Source organism: Ranitomeya variabilis, chromosome 4, assembly GCF_051348905.1.
Source record: "Ranitomeya variabilis isolate aRanVar5 chromosome 4, aRanVar5.hap1, whole genome shotgun sequence".
In the NCBI taxonomy this organism is placed as follows: Eukaryota; Metazoa; Chordata; class Amphibia; order Anura; family Dendrobatidae; genus Ranitomeya; species Ranitomeya variabilis.
In genome coordinates this window covers 495,719,567-495,745,449 of record NC_135235.1, presented here as the reverse complement: position 1 = coordinate 495,745,449, position 25,883 = coordinate 495,719,567, and the positions used below count along the sequence as shown (strand labels likewise).

Genomic DNA, 25,883 nt, shown 5'->3' with positions numbered 1-25,883 from the left:
CCCTCGCAGTGTCCTGTGCTGGCCGCCCCTTCTACTGTATGCGGTCACGTGGGGCCGCCGATTAGAGTCATGAATATGTGGCTCCACCTCCCATAGGGGTGGAGCCGCCTATTCATGACTGTAAATGAGCGGCCCCACGTGACCGCATACAGTAGAAGGCAGGAAGGCAGGACAGGAAGCCGCGACAGCCAACGAGGGAGCGGGCGAGTATTTTCAGAACAGCGGGGGGGCGCACAGGGGGTGGGGGGGGGGGCAGACAGATAGATTTTTCTTTTAAACACTATTATTCATATCTTCTATGCAGCAAACGCTGCTGCACAGAAGATATGAATCGCGGCTTCAGCACGATGCAGGGGACAGCGCTAAACTTTAGCGCTGTCTCCTGCACGCTCTGTGTGGTACCCACTCGGCACACAGGCGGCACACGTGTGCCGCACGTATGGCCTATGTGAGCTCACGGACACGGATAACTCCGGTACCGATATTTTCCGGTACCGGAATTATCTGGACGTGTGGGACAGCCCTAAGCTGGAGCGTCTCATTAGGCCACATTCACACATTCAGTATTCGGTCAGTATTTTGCATCAGTATCTGTAAGCCAAAACCAGGAGGGGGTGATAAATGCAGACGTGGTGACAGGTTTCTATTATACTTTTCATCTGTTTCACTTCTGCTTTTGGCTTTCACATACCGAGTTAAAAAAAGGTAAAATACTGACTTATATGAGCGACTGTCCTCAGCGCAAAAATACATGTCTCCTTGCTATTTTTTGCAGAAATACGGTCCACAAAAATAAAACAAACATGAGAAGAGCGCTGACTTTAACATGTACATGTTATATCCATGAAAAACAAATGACAGAGCTTGTACGTGAAAAAAGACGTGTGAATGAGGTATAAGCGAGTATGATTTGGAAACCATCTTGCACCCCTCTACCCACAACACAATGAATGGTATATGTGAAAGCCAATTATGTCCTAGTGGAGGTATCCATATGGGTACTCAGTGACCTGTCAACATATCACTATACGGCTTGCTACACACTTTCAGTATGCAAATATATGAGAACTATTGGAATTTCATTTTGGCCTTTTTTGGTATGTTTATCCTTCATGATCTTTATGTTTGTTTTGTTCCTGTTTCCTTGTGGCTGAATAGGAGTGAGCTAAAACAAGTCTGAATAACATGGAATGGCAGTATATTGTATAGTTGATGGAACTTCCCGTGCTGAGGTCAGCAATGGGAGAGTACACGGTTGCTAGCTAGATAGCCAAGAAGTTATGGGTCTACAAAAAGAGGGAGAAAAAAAAATCTGTAAAAGGCTTGCAATGCCAATAACTATATGCATGCAACTAGTGCAATGGAGATTGACTCTACATGTTAGAATTTATCTAGATGATATTTGCCACACAAGTAAAATATTCGCAGTTGATCTGTCCCTAGTAATAGTAGTAGTATGTCTTAAATACAGTGAAAGTAACCTGACAGGTTGTAGAGTACGGCTAAGCTTCAATTGCAGAAAAAATATTAAATTGACTTTTTTTTATGTGTGTGCAGCAAATCATCTTGTGATGGAACTTGCACACTTTAAATATAATTCATTCAATAAAATCTAGAGTTTACTATATCCTATGATTAATTGTAGGGTATCAGTTTACTTTTTTTTTCCAAGTTTAGTATTTATTTTACACAGCAGAAAAGCAATGCTAATTATAAGTTACACATTAATATATTAATCTTTGTTTTTTTTTTGTTTTTTTTTAAAGGAGAGAAAATATAGTTTTACAGTGGTGTCTTTTTCTTAGGTTCCTTCAATAAGCAGATGAGGGAAAGAATAAAATAACCATGTTTGGTACACATAAGTACACATTATAAAAGAAAAAAAAATTGAAAGAGGATATTCACACTGCTGTAATTTCAGTCCTCAATTTGCATTTTTTGTGATTTTTTGGATAAAACAGTGTAAGGCCATGTTCACACGATCCTTTTTTTGCTGCGGATCCGCAGCTGTTTTTAGGCTGCAGATCCGCAGCCGTTTTCCATGCAGGGTACAGTACAATGTTACCCTATGGAAAACAAAAACCGCTGTGCCCACTATCCTTTTTTTCGCAGGCAAATCCGCGCGGATTTGCCTGCAGAAAAAAAGAAGTACCATGTCTATTCTTTCTGCGGATTCCGCTCCTGTTTTCAACATGCACCAATAGGAAAGTGCTGTTGAAAACCCGCAGAGGAATCCGCAGAAGAAACAGTCGGAAAATCAGCAGTGCTGTTTTGCACTGCGGTTTTTCCAAATCAGGACCTGAAAAAAAAAAAGGATCAAAAAAAGGATCGTGTGAACATTGGCCATATATTCAGGCTGATATTTTCTCATATGATCTGGATTAAACTGCCACCTAAATTTTTCACTAGAATATTCAGCAGCTTATATAATTGAAGCATGAATTTATGCTTTAACGCCACTCAAAAAGTTATGCTATCATTGCAATAATCAATTCAGTACTTGACATTAATGGGGTCATTATATAATTAAGGGAGTTGCTAAAAAAAAAAAAAGAAACCTTTGTTTTATGCCAGAAAGTGCTAAACTTGCCCCAGGTCTTCTTTTGAAACCTCCTACTGCTCATGGATGGGATGGTAAATACTGAATGTGTCACACTCTTCATCCATAGAAATCAAGATGGTGATGGTCACTCTTTACCTATGTGTGTGCTTTCCCGGCCCATATGGCACATGCCCAGATACCGGCAGCAAAGTCTCCTATATCTGCATCTGCTCAAAAGTGGATAGGGCTGGGAGACAACTGAGGAATTAGTCATGTAGATATGTCATGAGATTGCCACCACCTTGACCCCTACTGATGTGGACAATGCCGTGGCTGGAGTTTATAGTCTTATTCTTTGGCAGAACGGGGGGCTTGAAATAAAGACCAGGAACAGAGGATAGAATTTCCTTGTACAAAATACAAAAAAAAAAGTTTACTAGTCATACCGAACAAGTATATGAAGATGTAAGTAGCATTTAGCCACCGCAACAAAATGGATGGAGAAGAGTATTATCTCTCTTGAGAAAATGGCTGCCCTTTCAGTGTCAGAGGGGGTTAGCAAAACATCTGCCACTGAAGTAAGCGAGCCAAATATAGCTCAACAGTTACAACATGGTTAATATCCATGATAAAGTGGACTTGGAGCCTACACACTCAAGGCAGTGATTTTGAGGGCCAGGCCAATATGTAGGGCCCTTTTCATACCAATATTAATGAAGGTTCTGTTCGAGTAGGATAAGACGCACACACCACCTAAGTAGGTGGATCTCCACCAGAAATATTACTCAAGTCATGGAGATACACAAGTTTTGTGACATTTAAAGGAGTTTTCCACCAGAATTCTGGCAAAATACCTTCATGAATTGGGCCCATAGACTGCAGAGTCTGTGATGTCACCATCTCCAACAGAATGGATAGGCAATTGGCTAAACACCCAAAATGACTGCCTGTTGTGCGAGTAGGGGGATAAGCATGTTTCATGTCACACACATCCAGATAGCTTCCTCACTAGTTGATGGGGTCCCTGAGTCCACACAGAAATGTACACTTCTTCACACATGCACACAATTCTTCTAAAACGAGTTGACACATCATTCACAGAAGTCCTTTATAAAAGAAAATGAAGCAAAACATCTATCTGGTAGCGGTGAGGCATCTAATGGATCACGCCAACCGTGCATATTCTCATTTGTGAAAACGCTGTCGTCAAATACTCACACATGCTTCATAGTGTTCTAAAATATGTACACGCTATTAGAGGACGTTACTCTAGTAAGCACCTTTGAAGTGATTATATACAAGTCTGTCGGGTAGGTCACTACCAGGATATAGGTTTGTTCTGTCATAACTTTGTCCGTGACACCGTCTCTGTGCTAGTGCACTCACAAGGTTAACAGCTCTAAGAAGGTTAATTGTACAATGTTGTATATGTGAATCCTAGGAGGAGTCTGCAGCCATGATGGCTCCTTTGCCAGGGCATCATACCAATACCAGTCACCAGCTAGAAGCCTGAATGGTATGGGTAGAGATTGTATACTTGGACATAGTGCTGGGGCAGAGACAACAGCACGGTCCGGTATTCACCATGGCAAGTAACCGCATAGCTGCTGCCATTCTATATTGTCCCCTGACCCTACTGATTTCAATGGGATAATTTCTGCATCAGAACATTTGTTGGGCCGGATCAAGAAAAGTCTGATGCAGTGTTTGATTCTTCGATGGACGTTGGAACAGTGCACAACTTTTCCATCAGGGCAATGATGCCTGAACCAGACACAACAGATATATGTACATGAACCCCAACACCATCATTCTAAATCAAGGTACACACACTGAGTACATGAGGGACATGCAATGCTTGGGCGCTGTCCTCTTACGCATGACAGGAAGGCTGCTGTAACAAACGAAGAGCCTGGACCTGGTTCGGAGAGTAATCACTATGTGGCTTTTCAGTTAATACAAGGGGAAGTATAGGAAGATTTACGAAATCTTTTTTTCCCCCTCATAAACAGCACCACTTTTGCTCCAGGTTGGGTCTAGTATTGCAGCTCTGCCCCAGTCAAGTGACTAAACTGAGGCTAGGTTAAGCTGCAATACTGGACAATGACATTGGGATCAGGCCAGTGCCATTTTAAGGAGAGGCATTTTTTATTCTAATAGTGTTGATGCTTGCAGTATTAAAATAGGACAGTAGTATATATAATATATAAATTAAATATATAATTGTTTGCTAAAAAAAAACTAAAAGATTAAAATATAACGGAAATAGTCAAGTAGATTTTTTTTTTTTTGTACTCCACAATTGTTCTGACTTCATCAGTCTGAACAGCAGCCTTACGTACTAACCATCATCTCTCTCTTATTACCGTTATATCAAGTCAGGCTCATCAGATTACCCATCTGTCCCAAATCCCTTCACTCCTATCCAGTTTATCTACATCCACTTACCAACGTCAACCTGCGACCACTTTCTGCTGATGCCAAGCATTGCAGGTCCCTCTGGCAAGTGAAGGGAACACAGTACAACCTCGCTGTACATGTTGGAAGTGTACTTGATGGTCACTTTATAGCAATCTGATGTGTATGTTGCGTGCCATCACCTATGTACTCAGTGTTTATAGAATAGACCATGTGAGGGGTAACTTGGTTCATCTGTTTCTCCTAAAAATTCATTGTAAATGGATTGTATGAGGCCTTGGCCAGGCCAGTCATAAATACCCAATTAACCTTTGGACTCATATATAACCGTACGTATTGCAACATGCCAAACCTTTGGGCACTAGAGTTTAGGGACAACATTTCTGAAATAGACAATGTTAACACGAATAACAAGAATACATTTTTGTACAATGACTAAAGTATTGGGTGTGACCATAATAACTGAACATAATGAAATAAATATATTGCCTTTCAAGGGTTCGGGTAACTTCTCAGCAAACTGTATAGATTACCTTTTCCCTTAAGAACGATGCTGGAAAATCTATGTACTTGCAGCACCCTTGTCATTGGGGTATGTTTACTACTGGGAAAACGATGAAAACAATGGGGACTGGTGGTCTTGTGCTTAGGGTAAGGGAAAAAAAAAAAAATATATATATATATATATATATATATATATATATATACATACATACATACATGAGACGGTATTGCCAACCCATGAGGCAGGACAGGAGAATTCTGGGTAAAGATAATGCCCATGTTCATGTAAACAAGCTAAAAGGTCAGTGGTTGCACTGGCGCTGCCTTGGTTGGCACATATAATTGCGGTGCCGCACTGCATTGCGACCCTGGAACTCCCGCGCCAGATTCTGCCTCTGTAGATTTTTACGTCCTAGCTTGCGCTTATCCACCATAGCTTTGGCGCGTTGGATCCTTGAGACTTGACCCACTTTTCCTAAAATAGCGGCTTTGGCAGCAACTGAGCTGGCATGGTGGGGTGTGCGACGCTCCACTCTGGTTTTGGACGGTGATCTGCAGAAAAGAGGGGTAGACGTTACAAGGCTTTTTCTATGACCTAAAGGTACCGTCACATTAAGCGACGCTGCAGCGATAGCGACAGCGATGCCGATCGCTGCAGCGTCGCTGTTTGGTCGCTGGAGAGCTGTCACACAGACCGCTCTCCAGCGACCAACGATGCCGAGGTCCCCGGGTAACCAGGGTAAGCATCGGGTTGCTAAGCGCAGGGCCGCGCTTAGTAACCCGATGTTTACCCTGGTTACCAGCGTAAAAGTTAAAAAAACAAACAGCACATACTCACCAGCGCGTCCCCCAGCCTCTGCTTCCTGACACTGACTGAGCTCCGGCCCTAACAGCACAGCGGTGACGTCACCGCTGTGCTTTCACTTTCAGTTTAGGGCCGGCGCTCAGTCAGTGTCAGGAAGCAGAGGCTGGGGGACGCGCTGGTGAGTATGTGCTGTTTGTTTTTTTAACTTTTACGCTGGTAACCAGGGTAAACATCGGGTTACTAAGCGCGGCCCTGCGCTTAGTAACCCGATGTTTACCCTGGTTACCAGTGTAAAATATCGCTGGTATGGTTGCTTTTGCTGTCAAACACGGCGATACACGGCGACCTAGCGACCAAATAATGTGCAGACCTTCTAGCAGCGACCAGCAATTTCACAGCGGGATTCTGATCGCTGCTGCGTGTCAAATACAGCGATATCGCTCCCTAGGACGCTGCAACGTCACAGATCGCTGGCGACGTTGCTTAGTGTGACGGTACCTTTATAGAAAGTATTAAGGTACCTTCACACGAAGCGACGCTGCAGCGATAGCGACAACGATGTCGATCGCTGCAGCGTCGCTGTTTGGTCGCTGGAGAGCTGTCACACAGACCGCTCTCCAGCGATCAACTATGCCGAGGTCCCCTGGTAACCAGGGTAAACATCGGGTAACTAAGCGCAGGGCCGCGCTTAGTAACCCGATGTTTACCCTGGTTACCAGCGTAAAATCTAAAAAAAACAAACAGCACATACTTACATTCACGTCCCCCTGCGTCCACTTCCTGACTGACTGAGCGCCGTACAGTGAGAGCAGAGCGGTGACGTCACCGCTGTGCTGCTTTCACTTTCACTTTGCGGCGCTGAGTCAGAGGAGGAAGCAGACTGCAGGGGACGCAATGTGAGTATGTGCTGTTTGTTTTTTTTACATTTTACGCTAGTAACCAGGGTAAACATCGGGTAACTAAGCGCGGCCCTGCGCTTAGTAACCCGATGTTTACCCTGGTTACCAGTGTAAAATATCGCTGGTATCGTTGCTTTTGCTTTCAAACACAACGATACACAGCGATCGGACGACCAAATAAAGTTCTGGACTTTATTCAGCGACCAGCGACATCACAGCAGGATCCTGATCGCTGCTGCGTGTCAAACGAAACGATATCGCTAGCGAGGACGCTGCAACGTCACGGATTGCTAGCGATATCGTTATAATGTCGTTTCGTGTGAAGGTACCTTTAGGATACCTCTAAACCCATTTCTATCTGGTGTGCCGTTTACCCCAACCTCTAACTTCTACTCCAAGCCTATCACTCCATAATGAGGATAATTGCCTTGTTTTACCTCCAGTTTAGAAACTGTTCCCCACCTACTTTTTCTCCTTTGTTTTGTACAATACATATCTATTGTAAATGTATATTACATACCTGTCTCTGGTTATGGTTATTTCATTGGTTTCTTGCTCCACCACGATGCTGCCACTGGTGATGTATACGGACATGCTGGGGTGCTCAATCAGGAGGTCTTCTAGCGGGCTGCATCCAACCGCATTGTGGCCAGGACCCTCTGCAGTGAAACAGGGGGGAGGGGTAACGAACCAGCTCTCGTCCATCGATTGGGGTGGGTGGGGGGGTATGGACCAACCAATCCTCTCACCCAGGGAGTGTGGCAGTGGGCTGGAGTCAATGCTGTCCGTTTGGCCTTCTGCCACATCTTCCCCACTTGAGGTTAAGGTGTAGCTATCTGATATGGCCAAGGAGTCAAGTTAGGAGTGGAGGAAATGGAGGACCACACACATACAGTGTTAGAAGAAGGGGTAGGGAATGGGAAAAAGGATGGGGAAGTTATTAGTTATGAAAACCATTATAGACATTATATAGGTGTCTAGCCTTACCAATGATTTTTGTTTTGCCTATTAACTCCCATTCTCAAAATTATCTGTCTATACAAGATATGCTGCTTATAAGTCATTTGACAGGTCATACCCTTTGGTTTGGAGATATCAAGGCAAGTATAAAGTGTGCAATTAACTGGCCATATACATCAGATAGCTGAACAACACTTATCAGCTATTTCTTTCTCTCAAACTCCTCCACTGACGTGCATGCTCAGCTCAGTCGAGCGTGCGCTCGCATCTGTAGTAGAAAGACCTGAGTAAGCTACTCCCAAACACCTGGCGGGAGCTTAGAACAGGAGGATCAGGCAGCAGGAGTCCAACTACCCGATCCCGGTACCCGTGACACCTGCAGTAAGAGGAATTGTCAGTGGACCCCTATACATTAGATTGTCGGTTGATTACAGCCTAATGATGAGGATGTACACCAAATGTGTATGTTCAGCGTAATACACATCATTACTTTTGCATTCTTGCCCTTCACAGATTAAGAACTCTTAATATAATTCAACTGGATAACATGACGTACACTTTAAACCCTTTTAGTACTGCTGCCTTCAAGTATTCTTTAATTTCTAGTAATAAATACTGATGCAAACTATAACCTTCACCGATGTGACCTCACATGTATCTATGACATATCAGAAGGTCATTTTCACTCTATTTCTTTAGTTAGGAGGCTTCTAAGCTACGGTAACATTAGAGAATAATAGTAACATGCTTCATAACCCGTTAAAGGCCTATGCAGAGAATTAGCAGAACCAGTACTGGCAATGGGAGCAAATTAATCAATTGCACATATTGTTCTAACCTCGGTATCTCCAGAACAAAGGCATGTTAAACAAAATCATAAACATGTGGTCTCCACAAAATGTATTGAGCCAAATCAGTCACAAGGAAAAAAGTATTCCTGTTATAAAAGTTATAAAAAAGACAAGCACATAAAATATCTAGTTATAAAGGGTTAAACTCAGATACTTAAAAGGTGCCACTGTATTACTCCCAGAACCAAAAGTTTATGTGATACATATGGTCCCCGATGTCAAACTGGAGAGAAGACGTGGAAGGCAGAAGGTCTACAGCTCATATTACTGTACTTCTCAATAATGTCCTCTCCAGAAATATCAGGTACAATATGTAGTCCAACATATTGCTTCCTTAGAACCCACAGTTTAACCCTGTATGGCTGTCTGAGGGAGCAGTCTGACTGACGTATAAATCAGGGCAAGATCAAATTTGAATTGTCCGCGGCTCTATAAAGCAGTTATGCTTGTGGTGGGACGAGCCGCCAGCCATTTCCGTGCATTGTGGTCCGATTTATATGGCCATCTGACAGCGCCCATACATATGCTCTACTAGAGTGTCCACTACTGTATGTTATGGTACAAACTAGTCAAGCATAATAATAAATAATAATATTATACAGCCATTCTCATACTCACCAACAGGTTGTGCCCTACCATTTCTCCATCCCACTACCCGTGTACCCAACAGGAGAAGAGGCATGAAGACCAAGAGGCAATGTCACCTTACTGCTGCAGTTAGTTTGCTACCAATTGATCAGCAGGGCACACAAGCAGCAGAGCTGAGGAACAGCAGGGGCCGCAAGGGGATTATTTTATTTTTTTTACTTTTTAATAAGACCACCCATTTGTAACATGATATACAGTAGTGGTACAAAGTGTCTCTCTTTGATTAAACTTAAAGTGAGTTTTTTTATGCTTTAATGTCATACGGATACAGTCTATTGATTTAAAAATAAATAAATAAATTATATATAGATAGAGATTTTTTTATTTTTTTTAAATCGGAGTTCTGTTTCTCTGATACACTGTTTCAAATCCTTTGCATAGATATAGCGTTAAAAATAAAATACTGTCTGCCTACAGCTTCCACTAGAGGGTGCTTAAGGGGTTGCCCCACAAAGTACATCTTAACCAATAGATCTGCGAGTATTAAGTTCCACAGTTGGATGTGTATAAAACAAAATGTTCCTTTGCTGAGATAATGTTATAAATGAGCTCTTATTGTCATGTATTGTTATTTTCTGTGCCCAACCGTACAGTTGCTCCAGTTCATGGACGTCACATACCCCAGCTCCTGGCCAGGGGAAGAAGCATAAAAGTCACGTATGATAAGTTCCTATACAGACAAAATAGCAGGGGCTTGCAGCTGCTACTTTATCAGGCAATACATTTACTTGCCTGTTTTATCACAGGAGCAAGTGTTTATGCTGCGTCTCCAGCTTTCTGAGCTCATCATAAATCAAGTCAGTGATGTCGGAGCTCCAGCAACCGCTGAGCCCATATATCTTGGACTTCATTTATGATGAGGTCACAAAACCGGTACAAGGCAGAAACACTCACTCCTATGATAACACAGGCAGGGAAATGTGTTACCTGACAAAGTAGCAGCTGCAAACTCCTGCTATTTCATCTGCATACTCACATCAAAAGGGATTTCTGAATATTTCCCTGGCCAGGAGCTGTGGCATGTATTAACCGTGAACTGGATCAGCTCTGCATGGTGAGATACGGCACATGTTAGGGGCACATTTATCAGATCTCTGCACGCACAGGAACATTTTTTCCCCCCTCTTTTTTTTTCCCTAACAGCAAATTGTGGAACTTTATTCTAAGATCAATCAATTAAAATGTGCTGTTTGTTTGTGGGGCAACCTATTCAATGTATGCGGTTATACATTGAATGCTAGACTAAAATCGTATACAGTTCCCCTGGCAGGAAACTGGAGGCAGCCAAAATTCTTTCTACCTAGTTTTAGATTGTCTCTACCTTTTTGGAAAGCATATAGCAGATTTTGATTTGTTTTGTTTTTTTTGGACTGTGATATAAAAGATAATTTATTAAAGAGTAGTAGATAGGAGATCATAGAATTACTAAGACTGTAGTACAGGATATCAGCTCAAAGCATATTTTGCAGCTCAGGCAAATACCGTGTTTCTCCTAAACTAAGACAAGGTATGATTTTTTTTTTTTTTTAAAACACATGAACAATCCACATTTATTCTTGAACAAGGAAAAACAAAAAACATTTATTCAAATATAGTCTTGTCATCACACACACACATGTAAATTTACACGCACAACACATACTATCTACCTCCTCTTCAGTTCCTTGACTTCAGCAGTTAAGGGACCTTTGTGACATCATGGTCACATGAGCGTGATATCACCAAAGGTCCTTAAGCAGTCAACCTTAGAATAGAAATGCTGGGGGGGACCTAAGAGAGTGGGGCCCTGAGAAATTGCCCAGTTTGACTCCCTTATATTGCAAGCATACTCCAAAAATCCTGCAAAATCATGTTAGGGCTTATTTTCAGGGTAGGTCTTATCTTAGGAGAAACACGGTAGTTAGCTGACCATAGTGGCTGCTGCTTCATGCCACATCAGAGATTTTGCATAGGTTTAGAGCTCTAATGGGGAGCAGAGCTGATTAAAACAGTGGTGGGAATGATGTCAAAATGCAGATTTCCATCCCTTTGCCATTGGTTCTGAGCAGCCTGAATTTAATTGTTCTAATTATGAATTTAATAGTAAACGTTTTCTGCTTGTATCTCAAACCAAAGACCCACCTTCAATTAAAAGAGAATCTGACAGCAGGTTTTTGGCATTTACTCTGAGTGCAGCATAATATAGAGCAAGACAGCCCGATTCCAGGGATGTGTGACTTACTAGGCTCCATGCTGTCGTTTCAATACAATCAGTATTTTATCAGCAGGAGATCACTGTAGACTAGACGTACAAGCCAACATAGTATAGGTAATCGGTAGGGTTGAGCGAAACGGATCGTTCATTTTCAAAAGTCGCTGACTTTTGGCAAAGTCGGGTTTCGTGAAACCCGACCCGACTCCAGCGTGAGAGTGAGAGTGAGAGAGAGAGAGATTGACTTGCATTGGGTTTTGTGTTCTGGTCTGGAACCCGACTTTACAGTAGAATCGGCCGATTTCACGCGATCCGACTTTCGAGAAGGTCGGGTTTCACAAAACCCAACTTGATCCTAAAAAAGCAAAAGTCGCTCAACCCTAGTAATCGGTATAACCCTGCCCTAACAGCGGATTGGCAGCTTGCTGACCATGTACACAGGAAACTACCAATCAGTGGTGAAGGCGGGGTTACACATAGCTCAGCATGTGAGCACGGCTAGATCTGCAGCAGAGAAAACCGAGATTCTCTCAAAATGCATCAAGCTGTCCAGTAAGTGACACATCAATGGCATCAGACACTCTGCACCCACATCATGCTGCTCTCAGATTACAGAGCAAATACCTACAAACAACAAAATTTATGAAAGAGTTTAGTTACTCTTTAATAATTGTTGTTTTTTTATATCCAGAACCTGAAAAATTATGGAGTACAATTCTCCTTTAAATACTGCATACTTTTGCTACTATTGAAACTGCAATTGAGGTGTAAGAAATTTTGGAAATCCTTGAGAAATATCAAGCAAGCAGTGGTAAATATTGCGACTTCCTATAACGTCTGCTGCAGGATAAGGAACCAGGGGCAATGGCCCTTTAAATTAATAAATCCCTGCCTGGAAACTGAGCTACATAGTTGTTCCCTTAGACTTTTTTTCCATAACAAAATATCATGTGCCTGAGAGCAGACGCACACAGCTCCTAGAGCTAAATTTAAGGCAGACCTCCGGAGAAGGACTCAAGGAATGTTAATTGCACCAATGGTGGAAATGCTAAGCAGTAGAAATAGGGTTGTGGAAAATTATCCTGTTATGTTGCACGTCTTACCTGGGATATCAATAATTAACCAGCCATCATCTTCCTCCTCGGATACAAAAGCTTTTGGTTCTATGGGATCACTGGCTGGTCCCTCGCTGAAGAACAGTCGGGTCAAACGTTGGAACATGGTGGAAGTGAACCTTGGAGATTGTTGGAGATTATGAAAGTGGAAGTCAGAGGGGGTGTAAACAAATGGCGACGCTGCGTTGTAGGGTCAGCAGGGTCCTACTTGAGGCTTTGTAAACATGAGGCTTCTGTATGGCTTGGATAAAACAGCCCTGCAACAAGAAACAGAAAACTGTAACCGCCGACAACATGAAATATGGAGCTGGTCACTATGGCCGACGGCAGATGAAGGATCAGAACGCTCAATTTAGTAATTGTGACATGCAACTCACCAAAGCCCTCCTCCAAGCCGAAATCTCAACACCGTGTCCAGTATGGTCCTTTAAACAGGAGGCCCAAGCAGTGCCCAATGGAGACTATGGATAACTCGCGCGACTTCCGCAGTAGTCTGACCACTACAATAGGAGAGTTTAACCCATCCCATATTACCAGTATGAATTCTATAATTACCACTGCATCCGTTTTGGGTATCAAGGTTAAATTAATCTTTTAAAGTGTAAAAAAAAAAAAGCAATTTGGTATATTTCTATGATCATTAGCTATACATTGTTAGTTGAATGGAGCTGGAGTGACAGAGGCTTCAGATCCACAATAGATCTTCAGCCTCATTTGCATAGAATTTCAAAACCAGATTTCTCCATAAGAGGAACCGACTTGCCATGCAAAAGGAATTACTGGGCTTGTCTTTGAAAGAGCTGGCACATTTAAATAATTTGGGGTGGTGGTGGGTGAAATCTGGTTGACAGATGCTCTTTAAAGTAAATGAAGTGAATGGGCGTGCGGTGTTCCAGTTCCAAATACTGTACTGTCACTGGCTAAAGAGCTGTTAAAAGCTGATCACAAAGGCATACAGGTGTTGGACACCCACTCCTCGTTGGATAGGTTACCAGTATTAAACAAAATGAAAGAAATAAGCCGGAACATATGTTGGTATAAATGCGACATCTAGGTACATGTTCACACTGTGGCCACCTAGTAGACAAAACCTAAGATACAAACAATACCCTGCAGGAAGTAGATTAGAAGTGATAGTAAATACCATAGCCTACTTAGTTGACACGGTTATCAAAAAAGCAAAAATTGCCACCCCATGTGACAAGGTGTCTAATTTTTTTTGTACAAACGGGTGTGTGTCTCCCCCTTTGTGGGCTGGGCATTTTGTCTATACATAGCTTCCCACGGGCAGGTGTCTGCACAGGCGGGCCTGGATCCTGCTCTGCCCCCATCTACACAGAGTTCTTCTGACCCTGGGTGAGGTTTAATACCAGAGATTGTACCCAGTCGGGACAGTCCTCCTTGTCGCGGTAGGATGGCTTTTAAGCTTTTTTTTTTTTTTATCACAACTGTTAACCCAGTACCCTGTGTTATTTACATGTACGTTTCATTTAATTTACTTACTGCAGGGTATTTGCCAATTTAGTTTTTATCTTCGGTTATGTAGGTTATCAATAAAGTAGACCTAGACAACTCTGTTTAACCCATTCACCACCTTGGGTTTTTCCGATTTTAAGTTTTCATTTTTTGCTCCCCTTCCTCCCAGAGTTATAACTTTTATTTTTTCCAACAATATGGCCATATGAGGGCTTGTTTTTTTGTGGGACAAGTTGTACTTTTGAACGACACCATTGGTTTTACCATATTGTGTACTGGAAAACAGTAAAAAGTTCAAAGTGCGGTGAAATTGCAAAAAAAGTGCAATCCCACACTTACTTTTTTTTTTTTTTCTCCAAGTCATTACAAGTTCATAGACACCAAACATTTATAGGTTCTTCTTTATTTAAGTGGTGAAAAAAAAAAATCCAAATAGCTTGCCACTATTTTCCCCAAGGTCCATAGTGTCTCCATTTTTTGGGATCTCAGGTTGGGTGAAGGCTTATTTTTTGCGCGCCAAGCTGACAATTTTATTGATATCATTTTGGTGCAGATATGTTCTTTTGATCGGCCATTATTGCATTTTAATGCAATGTTGCAGTGACCAAACAAAAAAAGCCAAAACACTTAATTCTGGAGTTTTGTTTTTTTTTTCTCGTTACGTCGTTTCCCGATCAGATTAATTAATTATTTTTATATATTGATCGATCGGGCGATTCTGAACGTGGCGATACCAAATGTGTGTATTTTTTTTGTTTTATTTTGAATAGGGGTGGGGACAAATAAGTTTAAAAAATAAATAAATAAAATTACTTTTTACAGGCTTCAATAGTCTAGACTAGAAGCTGCAATCATCCTCCCTGCTATGTGTAGCTAAAATGCTCATAGCAGTTGTCATGCCAACCCATCAGCGACCCGTGGTCATATGACATGGGCACGTGTGTGTGTGTGTGTGTGTGTGTGTGTGTGTGTGTGTGTGTGTGTGTGTGTGTGTGTGTGTGTGTGTGTGTACGTACGTGTACGTACGTACGTACGTACGTACGTGTGTGTGTACGTACGTACGTGTGTGTGTACGTACGTACGTACGTACGTACGTGTGTGTGTACGTACGTACGTGTGTGTGTACGTACGTACGTGTGTGTGTACGTGTGTGTGTACGTACGTACGTACGTGCGTGCGTGCGTGCGTGTTGCACTTTCGGCGTGATCACGTTAAATGCAGCTGCCACATTGGCAGCGGCATTTAACATGTTAACAGCCACGGGTGGATCGTGAGCATCACTAAGCCCGCATCAAACAGGGAGAGGCGACCTTGGATGTACCTATACATTTTTTATGTTAAAAAGGAATCTGTCAACAGGTTTTTGCTACCACATCTGAGAGCAGCATGATGTAGGGGCAGAGATCCTGATTCCAGAGATGCATCACTTCCTGGACTGCCTGCTGCCATTTTGAGAAAGATCATGGTTTATCTGCTGCAGATCTACAAGTTCTCTAAATGCTGAGCTCAGTAGCTCCACCCACCCACAGCACTGATTAACAGTTTTTTTGTGTACAATGTGCATAGACAGAAAGCTGCCTAGCAGTGGTGGGGGATCAGGTTAAACAGAGCACGAGGACAAAATGACTTAAGACTCCCAGTCCTACAGTGTTTTATCAGCAGGAGATAATCGTTAATTTTAATGAAACAAGCAGCCCACTAAGTGATTCTTTGCTAGAATCAGGGTCTTTAACCCTACATGATGTTGCTCTCAGATGACAGCGGGAATCTGTCAGCAGTTTTTGCCAAGTAAAAACAATGAAGATCATTCACATCATGTGAATACTACCAGTACACAATGATACAACTGTAAGGGAAAGCTATGGCTGTTTCCTAGAATAGATCTTGAATTTAAACGCTTGTTTTTCAGAATTCCCAAAGCCAAAAATTTACTGCAAATTGTGGAAGATATATCAGCAAGATTATTTAGCGACATGGTATTCTTCCATTGCAGTACAAAGGTTGATGTATACATAAATATATGTACGGTAGATCCAAATATCCAGTGCAATCGTATAAACACTACAATATGTCACGTAATTTCCCTCTGCTCCATGAACACAGAACATTGGTATCTTTCATTTAGGGCAAAGAGCAAGCTCCTGTAATCTCCTTACTGTCTGAGCTGTGACTGGCACAGAACCCTCCCAATACAGCAGTCACCCGACTCTCCTGTCCAGATTATTCTCAGTTCAGCACATATTTCATCCGGGACCCCCACATCCGCAGAACTGTAAGACGCGAATGATATTTACTGTACGGGGGGGGGATCATTTGCCCCAGGAGGTTTGGATATTCTGTGCTATTGGGGGAGCTCTCCTTACAGAAATGACACAAACATGATGACCTGGTAGAGTTCCCCGTTTATCAGGCTGCAGTACTGTAGACTATTGTTATGTTCACACAAGGTGTCCATGAAGCGGATTTTCCTTCTGTGTAATACAGCACGGTGGAGAAGATTTATAAAATGTTATTGATGTGCTGCAAATGTGACTATCAATTTATACAGCAAAGAACAGCCCCGCAGTGAGAATAAATCAGAAGACACTGCGGGGCTGGGATTCACAGGCAGGGCGGCCGCACAGGCGCAGTCAGCTGGGCTGCATATGAGGACAGAGGACGGCCAGCGCTCACTGCGCCTGCCCAAGGCAGGAGAAAAGAGCGCAGGAGCTGGCTCATTTCAAAACAGCGGTGAGGAGGCGGGGCCCGGCACCAAGACTTGAGTGACGGCTGTGCGGCGTCTGCTGCAGGGGGGGGAAAGGCCTGCCTCCAGGACTGAAGAAAGGTATTTGGGACTAATTACAAAACGGATTATTTCGGCAGTTACAGCACCCAGAACTAAAAGAGCCACCTTATCAAAATGCAGCATTACTGCTGCACATGGTGCCTCTTAGTTTCATACGCCTGGGGAAGGGGGGGTGGGGGGGACAGGTTCCCTTTAAAGGGCCACTGTCACCCCCCCCAGCCGTTATAAACTAAAAGAGCCACCTTGTGCAGCAGTAATGCTGCAGTCTAACAAGGTGGCTCTTTTAGTTTTTGATTCATTTATTACCTCAAAAAAGCGTTTTAAAAATTGGCCACACATACCAGATATTGTACCAGGAGGCGGTCCGAAGCGTCCTGTATGAATCCCCCAACGGCCGTCACTCTTCTCTTCAGGGCCGATGGTCCCCGCCCCCTGAGCGCTGTTATCGTCTGAAATCCGGCGCCTGCGCTGTGCGTGCCTGCCTGGGGCCTGCGCAGTGTTCATTGTCAGTGCGGCCACACTTGCTGAATCCCCCGCCCCCGCACTGTTATTCATTATGCACAGTGCGGGGCTGGGGTTCCTGGAAAGGCGGGGGAGCGTCGGAGCTGGGGAGCGTCTAAACAGCGCAGTGCGCATGCCCAGGAACCCCAGCCCCGCACTGTGCATAATGAATAACACAGTGCGGGGCGGGGATTCAGTAACAGTGTGGCCGCACTGACAATGAACACTGCGCAGGCCCCAGGCAGGCACGCACAGCGCAGGCGCCGGATTTCAGACGATAACAGCGCTCAGGGGGCGGGGACCATCGGCCCTGAAGAGATGAGTGACGGCAGTTGGGGGATTCATACAGGATGCTTCGGACCGCCTCCAGGTATAATATCTGGTATGTTTGGCCAATTTTTAAAACGCTTTTTTGAGGTAATAAATGAATCAAAAACTAAAAAAGAGCCGGCTGGGGGGGGGGGGGGGGGGGGTGACAGTGGCCCTTTAAGGTCATGCAAGTGTGCTGGCCAAATCAAGTACAGTGATACTGTTGTTTTTAAACCAGGTATTGGTACTTTTGGCCGTGTGGACCGGTGCCAAGTCCTGCTGGAGAATGAAATTACCATCTCCAAAAAGCTGGTCAGCAGAGCGAAGCATGAAGTGCTCTAAAATTTCCGGGCGGCGGACTGCGCAGACTTTGATCTTGATAAAACACAGTGGACCTACACCAGTTGATGACATGGCTCCACAAACCACCACTACACCTCAAGCAGCTTGGATTGTGGCCTCTCCACTCTTTCTCTAGACTCTGGGACTTTGATTTCCAAATGAAATGCAAAATTTACTTTCATCTGAAAACAACACCTTGGACCACTGAGCAACAGTCCAGTTCTTGTTCTCCTTGGCCCAGGTAAGACGCATCTGGCATTGTCTATTGGTCATGAGTGGCTTGACACAAGGAATGCGACACTTGTAGCCCATGTCCTGGATACATCTGTGTGTGGTGGCTCTTGAAGCAATGACTCCAGCAGCAGTCCACTCCTTGTGAATCTCCCCCAAGTTTTTGAATGTCCTTTCTTAATCCTTTCAAGGCTGCGGTTATCCCGGTTGCTTGTGCACCTTTTTATACCACCCTCTTTCCTTCCGCTCAACTTTCCATTAATAGGCTTGGATACAGCAATTTGTGACCAGCCAGCTTCTTTAGCAATGACCTTTTGTGGCATACCCTCCTTGTAGAGTGTGTCAATTACTGCATTCTGGACATTTGTCAAGTCAACAGTCTTCCCCATGATTGTGGAGCCTACTTAGACTAAGGGACCTTTTTAAACACTTAGGAAGCCTTTGCAGGTGTTTTTGTTATTATAATTTACTGAGATTTTGGGGTTTTCATTGGCTGTAAGCCATAATCATCAACATTAACAGAAATAAACACCTGAAATAGATCACTGTTTGTAATGACTATAGAGGAGTTACACTTTTTGTATTGAAGAACTTAAATAAATTAACTTTTTGATGATATTCTAATTTTTATTCAGATGTGCTTGTTTATGTATATTTTTCTATTGTGGATTTCCATGTAGAAGAGGTACAGTAGAAATATTTGCAGGAGTTTGAGTACACTGCATGGATAAAAGAATGCATGTAATGCGACAGTCCTAGAATTGCTCAAGAACTGGAAAGTGGCATTCCACTCTATGTAGGAGACAGGCTGAGAAGTTATGGTCATAGGGCCAGAATTCTGGCATAAAAAGCTTTGAACAGTAGCACAGTTTACAGCAATTCGAAGCTGTGCTAACATTTTGTGACTTTTCGTGTTCTCATTTTCGCCTTGCTCCAACCAAGTGAATGGATAAATACAACCCAACCCCTTGGGGCTCCACGGAGTGGATCCAGATAAGCCACATGATGGGTAAAGAACCAAGGGTATGGGTTGGTTATATTTGTACAGGGCACTTTGCTCTAGGCTTGTAGTTATTCTGCATTTACTCACCACCCAATACCTGGTGTTCTTCCCAACTAACATGATGATTATGCACTTTATTATATGATGGATGTGGTATTTTCTGGATGACACACAGTTTCTCTACCTGGTTTTCCTGCTGAACATTTAAGCGTTATTGTTGTACTTTTGTTTGATTGTTTTGTGACTTAAATTTTCATGGAATAAATTTATACCTTTTTAGTACCTTGTGGACGTGAGCTACACTTTTTCTCTCTTGTTCTTTGGGTAAAGATAAAGAACCAAGTGAATGGAGTTGGGGTGGGACGAGATGACCGCTGCTCATCAAATTCATAACGAGCGGCATGGATTGCAATGCCACAAATGTTACTCCAGGATTAATGAGGTGGCGCATGCCACTTCCCCAATGGTCCCGATTCTCGAAGAGGCATACGCCACTTCATGAATCAGGACGTTCGTACCCGAGAACACCCTGTGTACAATACCGGTCTTGCTAAAATCAGGCCCACAGAATGTACAAAGTTGTCATACGACCCTTCACCTAAATATGTACATCTGCACAAACAATGGAGGAATAGCCCAGGGGCACAATTACAGGTGACCTCTGCACTACATTACATGCATCAAATACAAAGAACTGCAAAGGTGGGGATTCCTTAGTTACTTTTTAGCAATGGCTTAAAGACCTATTTAAACCCCACTGTCACAGTCTTTTACGTAGGATTCCCATCACACCAGCTCACTTACTAGTTTTTGTAGTTGAACCCACAGTTATGCCCATTTTGGTGAACTCAAACATACAAGGTGTTGAGATTGTGGAAGCACATCACGTGTTAAATTGATTTACATGTGACATCTTTCATATTCCGAATTTGAGAGTTCTCCATCCAGCCCCATCCCACTGTCTCAATCTCAGGCATCACAGTAAACCCAGATAAATTATTAGCCCTTCAGACAGTTACATTGTCATTAGCTGTTAACAGCTAACTAATATTTGGTAGCCCCCATAATGAGATAGACATCAGCCAAAACATGGTTCGGCCAACAGCCATCTCTGTCAAGTTCTCCTGTATTCTCCATAAGTGACCCACTGCCAGTCTCTTCTGCGGTGGCTTATCGCCCCAAGACAAAAGCGGTCAGACACATTATATCCTTATCTCATTCTACATCATCTGTTGGGAAACAGTTGGGAGGCCCCCATAAAAATTAAAATGTTGTCCGAGCCCACCATTTTCGGCAAGTTTGAGCAATTTGGACTTTACCCTTCTCACTTCTTATATTTCTCTTATCTCCTGATAAATACTCTGATGAACTTCTGGAGGACACCTCATTTCTTGGTTTGGTTGCATTAACATTATTTAACATGGTGTAGTTCACATATCGTAGATTTTAGAAGTCCTTCAATGCAAAAAATGCACTTTTCTCATCTCCAGTCCTTAAAAGCCTTGAATAGCTAAACATATCCAGCATGTAGACACAAGGAGGGGATGTCCATCCTTCTAAAGGATGAATCCACCTTACCATTCACTCTTTGAGCAAATCTCAATCTACACTCAACATAGACTTGTGCGTGTGAGTTGGTATTAAACAGAGACCCTTCAGTCTAGACTAAAACTGTCTGTCGCTCGTCTGATAGAAAAAGGCTGGGGTCCACGAAGTTAAACATTTTTATTGCCAAAATGTTTTGGGAAAAACATCTAGCCCCTTTGTAAACCCTCATATAGCATTTAACATTACTACCTATTGCAGTAGGGCATCCCAGTCCGATTACAAGAACCCTTTCCTATTTAACTGCCAAAAATCACATTTCAACTACATGAACGCAACTCTCCTCCCCCCTTCCCATTCCTTTGTAAGACTCTTGGAAAAAATAAATAAATAAATCACGTTTCAGTCCTCCTTTCTATTGACCCAACATGTATTCATATGTGAGGGGAGCCAGGGCCGTAGTCGTGGCTGAGAATATCTGTTTACACGCGCCCTGGTCTTCCACCACATGAATACAATGTCCCTTAGTCAGCGTACCTGTCTGTTTTCTGCACATACAGGGTCACCTCTGGTCCGTTGCAGGCTCACTTCTGACAATTGTGCACAAATAGAGACAGAGTCCAGTTCCAACTTTAAACAAATTTACTTGAATCCATCCTCAGCACGTCCAGATAAGTCACAGCATTGACATGGGAATTCACACAGTATGCATCCTTCAGTTTCGTGTGCTTCTCCCGGTATGCTCCCAGGTCGTACTGTCTCGTTCGGTACTGCAGCGTCCTCCCTGTCCGGCTCAACTACTTTCAGGAATTCCCTAGTCTATTTCGCACCAGACTAACTTTCATCTGCCCACATAGTAAGAAGCCACATCTTTGAGCGACCTGCATTTCTGTTCTGCTCCTGGATGACTGGGCTAACACTTGAACGTTGCGTGGCCCACTGCATATCTGGGGACCCTTGCCAGTCTGCCTTGTCTGGGATCCCTGGCCTGACTGACTATAATCAGGAAATACTCCTGTCTTACCCACAGCTGGCCCGTCCTACGTTAACTAGTTTCTATCTCTATGTTCCTATAATTCCCTCCTCTAGTGGGCTAACTTGAGTACTGCACTCAATCTACACAGGACACATCATCAGGTAAATATCATTATGTACATAGCAGCACTAGATATTCAAACATACTCAATCATCAACATGTGACCTAGAAAAGGGTGGGGGATTTTTACAGCCTTTGCAACCCCTTACACATACATATAAATGAGATTGCCTCTGAGGCGCATTTTCCCTAGCCCAACTTTTCTAACCTCTCATTTATTTCTAAACTATTCCAAATAATAAGCTAGCTGAACTGACCAACTTCCAAATATCCTTTTTAAAATGTGGAGCCTCGTTCAAAACGAAGCACCAATCCCAAGGACATGTTCATATTGGGTGGACTTATCCTAAAATAGTTTGATTTTGGTCTACAATTGGTGATATGATACATACCGTAACTTTCATCCATGGTCACCCCTGGGTTTCTCGCTTACAATTCCCTGTACACAAATTCAATTTATGTTCCTCATTTTCTTCTACTAGCTGCCAAACATACATTTGCTCACTGATGGAAAAAAAGTGTCCCTCTAAAACGATGACAAATTACTTAAAGTTTACCAACCTTGGATTGACTACACCCATTCTCATCTGTCTTCTCGCATTGCCCTGACCTTATACATTAGCTATACATGTCTCCTCTTCATCTTGACAGCAATATGTGAATCTGGCCATGTTCTGCTCAGGATACAAGTTGTAGGTCATCTTAAATTGTTATAATAAGATTAGGTGTGGTACGCCATGTACTCAGCAGACACTCAGCTGTGCTGTGTCCACAAAGCTGCTGGCCTTGGCATAAGCCTCCATGTATGAAAGGGTAGACTAAGAACGTCTAAAATTAGAATCCTGTCCTGTATTAAACACCTACCTGACAGGGTTGGAAATGCATTACGTTGCACGTCTTAAGGCCAAGAAGGAAATGTCCAGTGTTTTGACTAGCTAAAGACCAGGCCATGCCCAAGAGTCATGTCATAGGACAAGAAAGTTCGGCACAAGGTGGGGACTGGGGTCAAAACTTTATTCATCTACCCATATATTTAAAAGTCAAATCAGCACTTCAGTATATATATATATATATATATTATTTATTTTTTTTGGGGGGGTGGGGGGGGGGGGAGGGGAGTTTCAAAATAGACAGCTATGAAGAAATACTACCTGCATTTAGACACTACCACTACTAGAGAGAAGTTATTGAGCTCAATGTGCAAACCGTATGCAGAAAGTTTTCTGCTTGCTGTAACCACTAGAGAGCGATGTCAAGAAGCTCTGTGCATAGTTGCCTGGAAGCTCTTTGTGGGTGCCAAGGGCCCACCAGTAACATTGACATGGGGGGGGGGAGCACGTTTCACCTGCATACAAAAGTTACATTAGCCTGGTTCACAGATTAACCTAATTCTCTATATAATAATAAACTGGGTAGCATGGTTAATGAATGATGAAATGCTGCTATTTTCTGTATGGAGTGAATTATGACAAGTACTGCCCATACAGTGGGGTTGGAGGCCCTGGTCTGCAGAGGGGCCCACCGGGTGATTCCCCTGTTCCACTATGGGCCAGTCCAAGCCTGCCCATATCCCCTGCTTGGAGGACAGCACTAGTCCCAGAATATCAACTCAAAATGCTGCATTGTCACCCAGCGTTGCCAGTAAAAAGGAGTGGCGACATCCAGTGACAGAAGCAGAGGGAGTGAGCACGCAGATTGAATGCAATAAATAATAATAATACAGAAGAATTTAATCATTTATATTTAAGAAGTTTCTCACCCCCCAAAAAAGTTATGCTAAGAAATTGATCAGCACGCTACGGTATTTTGAATGTGAATGGTGTTCAAGATAGGCATTCACTGTAAGGACAGAAACGCGTGTCTCAGCATGGATGTGAAATTGCGTTCTCACATCATGGTTAAACTTGGTGGTCTAGTTTTAAAGCCCTTTTAGACGAGTCGATAATAAGTAACGAGTGTTGGTTAGGCCTCATTCACATGTCCGGTTCTCATGTATGAGAAAAACAGACCGATTATTTGGATAAGAGTTTGGTCAGTGTCAACATTTTTCTCGTATGCAGGAAAAAAAAAAGAAAAAAAAAAAAAAAATCAGACAGCACTTGGATTTAGATGCGACCCTCGGATCAAAATCAGACATGTCTATGCGATTTTCCGCAGGCCACAAAAAATTACTTTCAGGTGAATGGCCCCATAGATATTACAGGTACAAGTGCTAACCGTGAAAATAAGACAGCTAAACAAGCCCTTGAACTGTGTGTAACCATACTCGCAATCACTCGACAAACGAGTAAGCACTTGTTCAACATGTGATTAGATCGTTCATACCGGCATTAAAATCATCATCCTCAGCAGCACATCAACAAGGAGGATAACCTATCAGCACAGAATGATCCTATAACTGGTCGTCTTATAGATTGCTGGTCGGCCTCCCTAACCAGGGCACTAAATGGCAGACGCAAAGCACCCGTAGGCCATGTTCACACGTTGCGTTTTTGGTGCATTTTTTTCCTGGAGGCAAAATCTGCTCTTTAGGCAGTAAAGAAGCTGCTTACAAACAGCGGGTTTTACTGCTCGTATATTGTCTCTTCTGTTTGCTGATAAAGTTTAGTGCCCGAAAAAAACAAAACATGACTCAACTTCCTTTGCACCAAAAGCGCAGCAAAGCCTGATACCTGCGATTTTTGCTGCATTTTTTGTTTTGTTCTTGCACTTACTCATTGAAAAAAAACACTGCAAAAATCATGAAAGAAGCGACAAGCTGCAGTTTGTAAAAATGCAGCCGTTTTCCAATTCAGTCAGGAAAAAAAACAATATGTGCGCATGAGATTTCTGAAATCCCATAACTTTTGCTGGTGCTGTAAAACGCAGCTTAAAATAAAAATAAAGAAAAAAAACCTGCAGCAACATTTTGGAGCGGCCCCCAGACGCAGGGCAGCGGGGTACTCGGATCCGGGTCTCTCGGTTCTGAGGATGTCACGGTGGCCCGACCCGGTCCGTGGTCCTGCTAAGGGGCGCCCAATAAAAGGTGTAGGTCACAGTAAATAATGAGGACACAGGGTTGCAGTCTCTTTACCTCTTTACTGAAGGCTTCGGCATCCACAATCCAAGCACTGCTAACAGGGCTGGCTGAGACCGGCCGGTCCGAAGGCACATCCAGAGTTCCCTTTGCAGGTGGAAATCAGTAGCCTTCCTACTAGTGCCTGTGTGTTGTAGTACTTCCCTGCTGAGCACCACGGGATAGTCCTCACAACTGTCGTGTATGTTTCTGTTCTTTCTCTCCGTCCCCCAGATGATATGGATAGGACGCACCTGTATGACGGGGTAGGCCTGGAGTTATTTTATAGGGACCCTAGAGACGCCCCTCTCCCACAATTGCCTCCGTTGTCTTCATTAGGTGTAAAGGTGAGACAGCCAACCTAAAGTTAACTGCCCTGCCGTTGGTTTGAAGTAATGCGTAGAGCCTATTACTTCCTCGGCGTTCCGGCCGCCGGCTACGCGCCTCAGAAGGATGTTGCCGATCTCGGGGAATGACTCCTACTGGTTCTACCGCCTTTGTGCTGTGATCTCGTTTCTCACTTCTCCACAATATACTTCGCTTCGTGTCCTTTCTTAAGATGCCGCCGCAATGAAGTGCAGGCGCGGCTCCGTAACGATCTGTCCTT

General features: G+C 43.3%; 1 protein-coding gene across 3 annotated transcripts in view; it reads right to left on the bottom strand.

The window, feature by feature from the left end:
• Nucleotides 1-1,653: 1,653 nt before the first annotated feature.
• The window catches only part of TP53INP2 (tumor protein p53 inducible nuclear protein 2), a 29,100-nt gene continuing 4,870 nt past the window's right edge, over nucleotides 1,654-25,883 (bottom strand). The window contains exons 2-5 of one of the 3 annotated variants that reach the window (XM_077251974.1): nucleotides 12,922-13,190; nucleotides 7,918-8,004; nucleotides 7,689-7,827; nucleotides 1,654-6,016 (exon numbers count right to left, since the gene is read on the bottom strand). In XM_077251974.1, coding sequence (XP_077108089.1) covers nucleotides 5,767-6,016; nucleotides 7,689-7,827; nucleotides 7,918-8,004; nucleotides 12,922-13,039 — 594 coding nt within the window. In that variant the 5' untranslated portion in view covers nucleotides 13,040-13,190 and the 3' untranslated portion in view covers nucleotides 1,654-5,766. Of the gene's footprint in view, nucleotides 6,017-7,688; nucleotides 8,005-12,921; nucleotides 13,191-21,662; nucleotides 22,110-25,883 lie in introns of those variants that run through there. The other 2 variants (XM_077251973.1, XM_077251972.1) reach the window with 2 other exon arrangements.